The 12503-nt window shown below is 32.5% G+C and overlaps 2 protein-coding genes across 2 annotated transcripts; both read right to left on the reverse strand.

The window, feature by feature from the left end:
* Positions 1-435: 435 nt before the first annotated feature.
* Positions 436-4894, reverse strand: LOC122296022 (TMV resistance protein N-like). The gene is made up of 4 exons (XM_043105404.1): positions 4758-4894; positions 2746-3847; positions 1304-2591; positions 436-1192 (listed from the first exon to the last, which is right to left on the reverse strand). The coding sequence occupies exons 3-4, from the start codon at positions 2228-2230 to the stop codon at positions 668-670; spliced, it is 1452 nt and encodes a 483-aa protein (XP_042961338.1). The 5' UTR covers positions 2231-2591; positions 2746-3847; positions 4758-4894; the 3' UTR covers positions 436-667.
* Positions 2716-5263, reverse strand: LOC122296989 (disease resistance protein RPV1-like). Its single transcript, XM_043106780.1, has 3 exons — positions 4758-5263; positions 3663-3847; positions 2716-3518 (listed from the first exon to the last, which is right to left on the reverse strand). The coding sequence occupies exons 1-3, from the start codon at positions 5261-5263 to the stop codon at positions 2716-2718; spliced, it is 1494 nt and encodes a 497-aa protein (XP_042962714.1).
* Between the last annotated feature and the right edge of the window lie 7240 nt (positions 5264-12503).

Consider the following 12503-nt stretch of genomic DNA (forward strand, 5'->3'; position numbering starts at 1 on the left):
AGACTTGGACATTATATATATAATAGGAAACAAAAAATAAAATAAAATAAAACTTTAATTAGGACTTTGAAGTACTGCCTGGTTTGAATAGTGAGTTAAGATGAAATAAGATAAAAGTTAAAATAAAATATTATCAGAATATAATTTTTTTAATATTATTTTTGTGTTGAGTTTGAAATGGTTGAATTTGTTTGAAAGTTTGGTAAAATTGTAATAATTTGATGAGATGAAATGAATTGAAATGATTTTGAAAACAAATGAGTTAAACTGTACAGTATTGATATTCTAGTATTTGGAAACTGCCTTCGAGCTATGTTAGGACGTAGTTCTTGTTCTGCTGGAATTGGCATGGATGAATGAATGATCACAAGATAATAGTATTGGCAATTCCAGGCTATATATAATCATATTTTCATTCATATATATGAAGCTTAATTAAGTTAAAATGCCAAATAAAACAAACTACTTTACACTTGAAACAAATTTGAAGTCAACCATCACTACGTAGTCTAACATATAGCACGGAAACTAAGTTTGATTTCCAAGGTTGAAGCAGGCTTCCTTTGTTGTGTGTACAAATTAGGTTCAATGTCATGATCATCTTTGTCATCATCAAGATCAACACGACGCCTCTTAGAAAGTTGACTTCCATGATACATTGGATTTGCTAAATTTCCAATATCTTCAATGGGTGCATCCAAATGGACATCAACATTTTCATGATCTTTTTCATTCTGTTCATCATGCTATTTGTATAACAGATGAACTCGCAACGTTTGAAGATCAAAGAATTATCTGGGATACAGTTTTCAAATATAATCCTCAGATGATCATTTGCCTGATCTGCACTCACATTTCGTAGGCGTGTAATATTTTCTGTAGTTAGGTACCTTAACCATACATGATCTGAATCAATTTCATCAAATTTTGGATGGCCCTGCCAATAACGATTGGGGTAGGTAACTGTAACGGGTTCAATAACATTTTCTCCCAATGCTCTCCTGATGTCAACATAAAAAAAAATAGCTGCAACGAATTCAATAACAACACAAAAAGCAATTCCTATGATGTCATCCAAATTATATGGTAGGGCCACTTTAATATCAAATTCACACCGATGACTATTTGAAGTGATCTCCTTGCAATGGCTGAACCATTCTAGAATCTTATTTCTGGGAAATATCATCTCAGCCTGTTGGAAGAATACATCATAAAATATATTTCAACTATATTCATATATATAAACCAATTAGGTACACAAAACAAGTATAAAAGGAAAAGAGAAATATATATAGGGACTTACTCCATTCCATGCAGGATTTGATATCCAATTTCCCATATTCACTTTATAGCAACTGGCCAGGTCAATCCATCTTAGCCGTGGGAAATTGAATTCTTTTGATATTTCTGGTAAACTTTCCAGTGATATGCATCCCCCAGCATGTACGAAATTTAGATTCGGTGGAAACTCTTTAATTTCTTGAAGTTGCTTGCAATCATTCAATATAAGATACCCCAATCTAACATATCTTTTGATGCTTGTAGGAATGCTTACGATATCACTTCCTGATAGATCTAAATGATCTAGATTGGGAAAGAAATGAAATGGCCCAAAGAAATTCGATTTTGATAGGCCAGAGTTCATAAGATTCAAGATAAGAGAAGTGGTTGATTTTGTTGGAGGCAGCAATGATAATTCTGCACCCAATGAAGCTTCATTTTTCCAGCTTGTAGACACTACATAGGGCGTGGGTTGTCCATTATGCACCTCCTCCTCCATCCCAAAACTTCTAATATTTGGACAATTGCTGAGATCAAAAAACTGTAGAAATCTCAACTGATGAATGCTACTTGGTAGACGCTTCAAGTTTACGGAGCCACTTAGGTATAAACTTGAAAGCCTAGTGAGGAACCCAATGGATGAAGGCAATTCTTCTATTGCGGTGCCCATTAAGTAGACTTCTTGTAAATGTTCCATTTCACATTCTATTTTAGGAAAGTTTAGAAGGCTTGAGAGGAGTTCCAGAGATCTCAATTGGAGTCTCCTTAGAAAGCTCTTTAGATTGAAACATCTACCAAGTCTCAAGTTAACAAGCTTATCAAGGATTAATCCAACAGAATCATGAATTTCAACTAGATTTTTACAAGAACGAAGATCTATTTTCTTCAAATTTGGGCAACTTGAAATATCCAAGAATTTCGTTAAGAAATCACAACCACCAAAATTCATAACCGTGAGATTCTGTTGAAAGAAAAGAACATCAAACTAAGTTTAAAGAAAGAAATATTGAAAATAATAATAGTTGTACCTTAAATTCCAACGGTATCTCCGAGATGCGACTACTTGGCATGAGTAGAATAGAGAGTTCATCTCCACGAAATTCAGATGGCATAGATTGTAAAGGACAGTTAGGCCAATCAAGCACACTTATTGAATTAGGTAGACAATTAAGTTTTTCAAAAAAATGTGCATTGCGACATCTAAATAATCTGAGTCTTTTCATATTCTCGAAGGCCTTGGGATTCAAGCGGATGATATCATCACCTTCAGGAAAATCTATAACAATTCCTTCGACATGATTATCTATTCCCTGTATAGGAAGACAATGCATGTTTAAGTGAGCCAACAAAATCAAAAAATAAATTATTCATTTGTTCATATATTTATATACACACACGTATAATATGTCGCAAGTGCCAAATTAGAAACAATGTTTAATTGAAAGAGATTTTGATCTGACTTACTATATCATCCTCCAGTACTTTGCGAACATCTTTATGAAAGAATAATCTGCTACGTGCTCCTGGATTTTTGAGTGATTCTTGTCGAACAACTTCTCTACCCATATCTCGTAACAAGTCATGCATTTTTAATATTCCATCAAATTTTGAAATAAGACACTTCTCCCTAAGTCTTGGGATCGAAAAGTTTGGGGAAAAACCAAAACTATCTAGCATCTCAATGACATTATAAAGCCATTCTCCATTGAAAAAACATGCAATGTCAAGAAAAACATTCTTTTCATTTTCACTTAATCTATCATAACTTGTTTGAATTAATTTTTGAATATTTTGGTGAGGGATTTTCCTGTACTGATCAAATGCACTTTCCCACTCTTTTTTAGTTCTGCCATATAAATCCGAGCCGAGCACTGTTAAAACTAGTAGAAGGCTCCCAGCATAATTTATGATCTCTTCTACAAACTCTTCATCACCGTCAATCGGTTTCTTACTTCCGAAAACATGCCAACAAAATAGCTGAAAAGCATCATCTCGATTCAATCCCGTCATCTCATATGTTGAATCAACTCCATGAGTAGTCAACAAGTGTTGATCTCTTGTTGTGATGATGATTCTACTTCCTTTACCAAACCAATCACGAGCTCCTACTAATGTTTTTAATTGATCCAAGTGGTCTACACCATCAAGAATTAGAAGAACTCTCTTAGAGTGAAGCCTACGCTTTATCATATGGATTCCCATATCAATATTGTCAACCTCCAAACTTCTACAGCCTCCTAAATTCTTAGAAAGAAGTTTGTTTTACAGTTGCACCAAACGATTCACTTGATTCCAAGTGTCGCTATCAATTGGAAGAAAACAACTAGCTTCAAATTGAAAAGCAATCGAGTTATAAATTGCTTTGGCTAGAGTTGTCTTACCAATTCCCCCAACTCCAAAAATTCCTATAATTCGTATGTCTTTCGTTCCAACGCTTAAACGCAATTTGACATTTTCTACATGAGGTTTTAATCCAACGGGATGCTCAGCAACATGTAAATATAAATGATCATTTGCCATTCTTGAGACGTCTTGAATGATATTTTCAATGAATTTTGATTCATTCCTGTGTTTGTGTGGACACATATATAAAAGATAAAAAGAAACAATTAATGCCATTTCCTCCTCACATGCAATACAAGCAACATAAATTAATTTTCTTTTTAAGGCGGAAAAATAAAATAAAATAAGAAATTGGTGGCTAGGCTGTAGGTACATGCAATATATGTTGCCACGAGTTCACGACAAGTTCTCTCCTTTTTGTTAGACTCAAAAATAAAAATGTACGTCTCGGTTTATTTTCAAAAAGTTTTTTATCTTTTCTCATTTAATCATTACAATTTTTTCAAATTACTATACGAAATAAAATAAATAATTAAACTTTTTTAAATTTCAAAATAAAAATAATATTAAAAAAATGTATTCTAATAATATTTTATTCAACTTTCAATTTTTATTTCAAGTCTATCTCATCTCGTATGCGAAAAAAATCGAGGCCAAAAAATAAATTATTGTCTATTGTTTTTCTTAATTCTTTTCTCCCAACTATCACATTGAGTTTTATACTGTTCTAGAAATGAACTTAATTTAGACAAAAGATTAGATGTTGGAACCATATTAAATGCATCAAAATACAGTCTTCTAATTAACTTTAAAATTATTTCGTTTTCTTGAAAATTGATCAATTAATGCTTAAGAATTGATAAACAAGAAAAAAAAATGATAAAGATGAATTTACTTTAATTAATTAGGTGATACTCTCTAATTTTGTATTATATTTTAGTTGGCGATCATCCAAAGGCCAAACAAAAGTTTAGATTTTGATTTTTTATATATTTATGTTTATCATCAAGTTGTGATTAGTTTCTTCCGTATTGGACAAGATCATGCACACTGATGATTTTATACATAGAATGTGGGCAAAAAGGCATTCTTGATCAATGGAAGGCATAAAAGCGGGTGGTTAGAAAATTTACCTCTTTCTGGTCAGATGGTATCCGGACAATTGGGCAACTTCTCGAAGGGCTTCCTTCCACAGCTGCAACTTCATGTCTACATTCAATTTCTCAGCATGTTTAGCCAATGCTTTTCCAAAACTCTTTCTTTTATGGCGTACATCTGATGGATCTACATGGTAAAATACAGATAGAATCTTTTGTTGCATTGATTCTTTACATTGATCAAGAATTTTTAATAGCTCGTCCAAGCACCATGTTGATGATGCATAATTTTTTGAGAGTACAATGATAGAAATTCTTGAAACTTCTATAGCTTGGAGGAGTGTAGGTGAAATTTCATCACCTCGTATGAGCTCATCCTTATCTATAAAGGTACGGATTCCCTTTTGAGTCAAAGTACGGTATAGATGGACAGTAAAAGTATTACGGGTATCTTTTCCTCTAAAGCTCAAGAACACATCGTAGTACCATGGAGAGGTGTCTGAAGAAGAGGATGAACTAGAAGAGATTGTAGGTAAGGCCATGGAAGAAATTAGTCACTGTACGTGTATATGTAATGCCTAATGATCACTCTACTTACTGGGTGAGAGTTGGAAATCGTCGACTCTCCTTTAAAAGGACAACTCCAAGCAATGTTGTTTTCTCACACCATACCTATAAGTTAATGGTATCTTCATGCCAATTTCCTTGAGGATCAGACTAAAGTGGAGTCATTAAGTCAATGCCGTGTTAAATTATTAAAAGAAAGACCTTCAGTAACTTCTTGGCAATTTCCTTGCAACTTCTTCAAGCTTTAAGAGATGCCATTTTCACATAATGCTTTCATGAGTTCTGGGAAAAAAAAATAAAAAAAAAACGAAAAAACAAAACAAATTAACAGTGGTAATATTAATACTCCTACATGGTAAAGTAATATTATTTTTAAAATTCAAACGCCTTAAAATTAAAAGTAATAATATTTATGAATAAATTGTGTAAAACTTGTTAATTAAGTGGCTGTTATTTTATCATTTCTGAAAAAAAAAAAAAACAAAATCTTGCAATCCAACTTTTTAATTGTTTCTTTAATTTTATATATATATAGAGAGAGAGAGAGAGTACCCTCCAAGCTCTACACCATGATTCGGGTCAGGACTGTATTCGTCAATGCATTGATGTCCCACACCATCACGATATCCATTGAGTCAATGCCGCGTTAAATTATTGAAAGAAAGATGTTCAGTAACTTCTTAGCAATTTCCTTGCAACTTCTTCAAACTTTAGAATTACAATGTCAACTGCATTAATACTCTGCATAGTAAAATATTATTATTTTTTAAAATTTGGACTCTTTAAAGTTAAAGAAAAAATCGGAAATTTAAATTAAATATTAATATTTATGAATAAATTCTGTGAAACTTGTTAATTAATTGGCTGTTATTGTATCATTTCTGGAAAAAAATAACTTGCAATCCAACTTTTTAATTGTTTCTTTTTTAATTTTAGAAGACCCTTCAAGCTATACACCCCGATAGGGTCAGGGCTGTAATCGAGCCTAGCTGAACCGGATCTTTGGCTTACCGAGCTCAACTTAATTCAAAAAACTTAAGCCTAAACTTAAAATTTTTATTTAATATTTGTTCAAACTCGACTCAGTAAGCTAAATTTTCAGCTCGAGCTCGTCTAAAAAACAAGCACGGCTCGAGTTGTTTATTTTTAATATTTTTTGAATAAGATTTAATAATTAATAAATTAGATAAATAAAAAATAAAAAAAAATTAATATTGAATTTGTACAACTAACAAGTAGAACCTCTATTGAATTATAAGATTTTAAAACTTTATAAATAATTAATATATACTTAGTTGATATCTCTCCATAATAGTTATATGCCTACTATACATAAATTATTAGTACATACATATAATATGATAGAATATATCTAATTCATATATAGTTACTACATACTAATATATATAATTATTAAATATTATTTACTAATTATTGTGCAAATTATAAAATATAGCTATAAAGTATATTCAATATATAGGTATAAGTAATTAGGTTACATATTATATATTTAATTATAAAAGTGTTATGCTTATATTATTAGCTATTACATTATATATATATATATATATATATATACAGGGGCGGAACTACTAAGGGCCTTGGCCCCTCCCAAAATTTTTAAAATCATATGAAAATTACAATTTTGAAAGTATTTTTATAAAGTAAATTATATGAAAATTAGTATTTGACCCCTCCAAAATTATTATTTTTGTAACTTGCCCCCCAAACCAGATTTTCTGGTTCTGCCCCTGTATATATATGTGTGTGTGTGTGTATTGTATATATTTATCGATATATAAATGAGTTTTAATCGAGTCGAGCTAACGAATCGACTTAGGCATAAATGAGCAGGTCTTAATGAGCTTTAATCGAGTCTAGTTAAGTTTTGTTGGGTATGTATCATTTAATAATTGATCGGATATTTGTTTTCATGGCTGAATTTTTTGTTCATGAATCGAATTCGATTCAAATTTAACCAAATGAGTACCGATTGAGCTATCCAACATACGAATTCATATACCGGCCTAGTTGGGATCAGGAATATTGTATTTGCCAAGACCATAATTATTGCATCCATGAATGTCCCACACTATCCAAAATGGTACGTATAAGAGGAGGTTTGGATGGTAAGTTGAGATAAAAGTTAAAAGTTGAATATAATATTATTAAAATATCTAACAATATTATTTTTTAATATTATTATTATTTTTTAAATTGAAAAGGTAGAATTATTTATTATATTTATATAAAAATTTAAAATAATTATAATAATTAAATGAAATGAATTGAAATTAGTTTGATACCTTTTTATTCTCAACCAGAGCTTAAGAAGAAATTGTTGGGTAGGGTCTGTCTTTGACATTTCTTCTCCTTAATGTCTTGACTCTATATTACGGCCAAAGAATTGCGTGTCGTGGCATTTTTTCGGTTATTAAAATAATTTAATTGAAAACAATAATTCTTTTATATTTATGGTATGCTAGGTGTGTTAACACTCCCCTCGTTTAGGCAGACATATAAAATATTTTTAATTGTTTAATATATATATATTGAAGTTAATTCTAATGCAGTTGCTACGTGTCTAGGGGTGTTCAATCGGGTTTCGGACCGGGTATCCGGGTATATCCGGACCGGAATCCGGATTCAAAATCCGGACCGGGTTCCAGCCCAGTCATATCCAGGTTATGACCCGGTCCGAAACTCGGATTAATCCGGGTTTTTACAACCCGAAAATCCGGGTTCCGGATCAAAACCGGATTTTTTTTTTTTAAATACTGTAACCTTTCTGTTATTATTATTATTTTTTTGTTGAAAATATGTTTACCAAAAATCCAATATTTATTCAATTTTTTCAAGAAATATTGTTGAAATGCAAAATTTTTTTGTTATATAAAAGCTTATAGTTTTTATATCATTGTCCATGATGATAAAAATATCAACTAATTGTATAATTAACACATACATATAAGCTATCACTGGAAACAACATTAACCTAAAAAGAAAAAACAAATCTTGATCATCTCTAGCACTACTCTCTCCAGTAAGACCAGAAAACAAGGCTTGAATGCGCTTGCATTGTCGTTAAACGAAGTATTGGTTCAGTTTTAGAACTAATCATAGAATCAGCAGATGCTGCATTGCTGCATGCTGGTTACATTGCATTAGCTAGTCCAACTGAGAAACCCTGGAGAAGAACATTTAGATTTGAACATGAGTACATTTTTCAAATATATTTTTTTTTTAAAATTTTGATAACTCATTTTACAAAGAATTATATTAGGAAAAGCTTAAAAATGGTGGAGAAAATATAAAATCCCATCTACCATGACTACATGTGAGACGGAGCACTCTTGTAAGGACACCATGCGCATCCAATTGTTCTAAGCATGCTAGTCCAATAAGCTTGTAAACAGTAATCAACATTATAATTTTTTGACAAAAAAAGTGCTTAAGCATTACTGTTGGGTCAACCCCCAGGTCATGATTACATAAATGTATATCAAGTCAAATAGTCATGCCCATCATATAAAATTCATGCACCTTACAGTAAAAGATCCAAAAATCATGCCTTTAAGCAAATAAATATAAGAATCCCTTCTTGAAGGAAAAAACATCGGCAATAAAAACTACCTTGTCAAGTTAAAAACTGAAACTGCATTCATCAAATAAAATTTTAATCAACAAGCAATACTTCTTTCTTGGCATAAACAAGCAATACTTACTGGAAAAAAAAAAAAAAAAAAAAAAAAAAAAAAGGATGGCATAGGTTATCCTCAACACACTAACAGATACCAACTTCAGAACCAGGCATGGACAGACTTTGAGACACAACAGGCAAAGCACCAATAAGGCATAGTACAACCATTCCAAATCTCAGTAGTCAGTAATACTATACCGCCCAAACTTCCAATCCAACATTCAAAACAACAAAAATCTACAGAGGCATCAGTAACTGGAAGCCAAAGAGTGTCTATGGTACTAAAAATAAACAATCAGCAGGATGTAATCAAGAACACTAAATAAATGAACCCTCTATATACATCATTAAGAAATTATATCAAAACGAACAAAAATGAAAATTCAAGTTTTTGGCAAACAGAGTCCTAAAATACTAAAATGAAGTTTCGGAAAGTACTAAAATAGTGAATGCAGCTGTGAAAAATGCTATCAATGCCCATGCCCGTGCCCTAACAAATTGAACAAACTTCTAAACAGAAATCAGATGAATAATATAACTTCTAAATAGAACAGGACACTCTTGTACATGGGCATAAAACACAGAAATGAAAACAAAATAGACCCAAATCAACAAAGTAAAAAAAGGAAAAAAAACCCCTAAAAAAATTGTTGCAGATCTGAACTTGATAGATGCTAGTACAGATCTAACCCTAAAAAACCCATAAAAAAAAAGGATACACGCAGATCTGAACATCTCGAGCAAGAGAAATCACTAACGGTAACAGATAACAGGTATCAAGCAACAAACAAAATCACTAACAGTAACATTCCCGTCGTGCCACAACCGAAAATAAAAAGGCAAATAGAAATGTTAAATGCCCTAAACAGATTTACAATACGTATCCCCTAACATCAGACAAATAAAATGGAAAAAAAAAAACCCAAAATCAACAAATAGATAACACAACAAAGGGAAGAAAGAAAACATACCCAAAAGCGCACCGGAGAGATGAGGGATTGAGGACAAAACGAGATGATCGGTGAGCCGCGCGATCAAATTCCAGCTCCGGACAAAACAAAAGCTCTGGCGCTGAAGGGATGAGAGAGAGAGAGAGAGAGAGAGAGAGAGAGAGAGAGAGCGGAAACTGGGGGAGGGAGAGACCCACTTCACATCGCAGAGAGAGAGAGAGAGATGTCGATCTAAAATGGGGGGGTAGAATTTTTGTTTTTTCAGTTTATAAACGGGTACCGGATTTTAAACCCGGGTCCAGATTTAAAATCCGGTACCCGAACCGGATTAATCCAGTTTTTCTAATCCGGGTTTCGACCCGGATTTGACCTGGGCCGAAAACCGGAACCGGAATAACCGGATCCCGGGCCGGGCCGGATAAAATCCGGCTCGCATGAACAGCCCTATACGTGTCCCATGCATTTGTCCCCCGTCCCCGACGCATATCACTTCTTTTTAGGAATAGTTTATTTTTATAGAAAAAATTTCTCTCATCTCATTTTATCTTATTTTATTATTATAATATTTTTAAATTTTTATATAAAATAAAATAAACAATTCAATTTTTTTAAATCTCAAAATATAAATAGTATTAAAAATATATATTCTAACAATATTTTATTCAATTTTCAACTTTTATTTCAACTCATCTAATCTCATCTATAAAAACAAACGAAACCTTATTCTTTTTTAGACATTCGATATGATTAGAGCTTGTGTTACAAAACACACCTTAATAATATATTTTGTATTTATAAGTAAGATTGTTTATTTATGTTAAGTATTTTTCCAATTTGATCTGAAACCTCTAGAACGGGTTTGTTATGAGCCAAAAACCAGAACATCCAATCTGGCCTTACCAGTGCAAAGTGTGGCTATAGAACCTGAGTTCTGGGTTTAAAATCTAGTACCCAATTTCGGTTTAGAAAAATTAATTTATCAAAACGACGTCGTTTTAGGTTGAGGATTAAAAATACAATCGGTTCCCTCTCTCTCACCAAAGCCCCAGTGCTAGACCAGTCTTCCTCTACTGATTGAAACTTTGTCACTTTGTGGCTTTCGCCAATTATACGAACAGCATCTCTGTCCTCGATGTCAAGAACCCAAAATTAGTTTCTCTTCATTTCACTCACTATCTCTCTCTTGATTTGGGTTTATTTCATTTTCTATCCATTGATTTGGGTCTATTTTGTTGATAATGTTTGAATGGAAGAAAATTAGAAGAATATTTTTAATGGGTTTAAGAAATAATTAAAACAAAAAAACTAAGGCTGGCCTTTGGCCACCAAGTCAATGTGCAGTGGCTCGCAAGCCACGCCATCACAATGTCTCAACGTTGAGGAGTCAGTTTAAAGGTGGCCCTCATCAACCACAAGAGGTGGATGATCTCAATTCTTATGTGAATCTTTTTTATATTTTTTAAAAAACTAATTTAAATATTTTTTTATTTAGATTTTTATATTTAATAATAAAACTCTCTTTGAGTTCTCAACTTCTACCACCTCTTACCTCTACAAAAGAGCAACACATAATTGGCACCCTACCTTGAATTAGGCCAAAAGACATCAAAGGTTCAAAACTAATTGCATGTACAAACTTTTGGTGAGATATGTTAGGGGTTCTAGAATAGCGTGCAAAACCACATGGCCTTGTGTGACTTGACAGACAAACATAATCTTATTGAAATCTTTTTCTTTTTCTTTTTCTTTTTCCCAGAACAGTTTAAGCCATAAACTAGTGGGCCAGTGGGCATTGGACAAACTAATATTGCAGTTCTAACAGTAAAAATTAATTAAGGACATTTAAATGTTTGTGGGTAACATTAACAATTATAATAATAATAAAATAATAATAATTACAAGAACAACAACAATAACAATGATAATAAGAATAATAATAATAACAACAACAACAATAACAATAATAAAAATAATAATAACAACAACAACAATAATAATAATAACAATAATAATAATAAATGATGCATCCAAACCTACCAGAACGCGTGTGTAGTAGTCCCTCCTATCGTGGGCTTAGATGAAGAACTCTTTTCTAGGTCCATATGGCTAGAACTTGTGGAGATTTTAAGATCTCCGTGTACACCATCACTTGACAAGGGGTTAGGGGTAACAATATATGAGACGATCCATTAATTCAATATGAACACGATACAATAAAAACGAGTTTATATTTAGTTTCAACAAGTTTGCATCAAAACGGATTGACCTGTTAAGACACGACTGCTTAACAGGTCACTAACATTATAACCTGTTAAGAAAGTTGAATTTATATTTATACCCTTAGACCTAACTTTTCAATTTTCATTCACTCAACTGCTCAAGTCTCATGCCGTCCCTCTCTTCAACTAGTAACCCTTGCCCATCACCCACGGCCCCACGCCCACAATACAGAGTAACGACTCACGAGTCTGTAACCCACGCTTGCTATGCCACACCCACATTACATAATCACGACTCATGGTACCTTTGTAACCCACGTGGCGGCACAACCTCAATCTAGAGCTC

The sequence above is a fragment of the Carya illinoinensis genome, chromosome 15 (genome assembly GCF_018687715.1).
Source record: "Carya illinoinensis cultivar Pawnee chromosome 15, C.illinoinensisPawnee_v1, whole genome shotgun sequence".
NCBI classification, from domain to species: Eukaryota; Viridiplantae; Streptophyta; class Magnoliopsida; order Fagales; family Juglandaceae; genus Carya; species Carya illinoinensis.

Excerpts from the sequence above, each read along its gene's own strand:
- LOC122296022 (XM_043105404.1), bottom strand. The coding sequence starts at position 2,230 with ATGAATTTTGGTGGTTGTGATTTCTTAACGAAATTCTTGGATATTTCA. Across the intron at positions 1,193-1,303 it reads CAAATCCTGCATGGAATGGA|GCTGAGATGATATTTCCCAG; the intron begins GTAAGTCCCTAT and ends TTCTTCCAACAG.
- LOC122296989 (XM_043106780.1), bottom strand. The coding sequence starts at position 5,263 with ATGGCCTTACCTACAATCTCTTCTAGTTCATCCTCTTCTTCAGACACC. Across the intron at positions 3,848-4,757 it reads TACCATCTGACCAGAAAGAG|GAATGAATCAAAATTCATTG; the intron begins GTAAATTTTCTA and ends ACACAAACACAG. Across the intron at positions 3,519-3,662 it reads TTTTGGAGTTGGGGGAATTG|GAGGCTGTAGAAGTTTGGAG; the intron begins GTAAGACAACTC and ends CTAAGAATTTAG.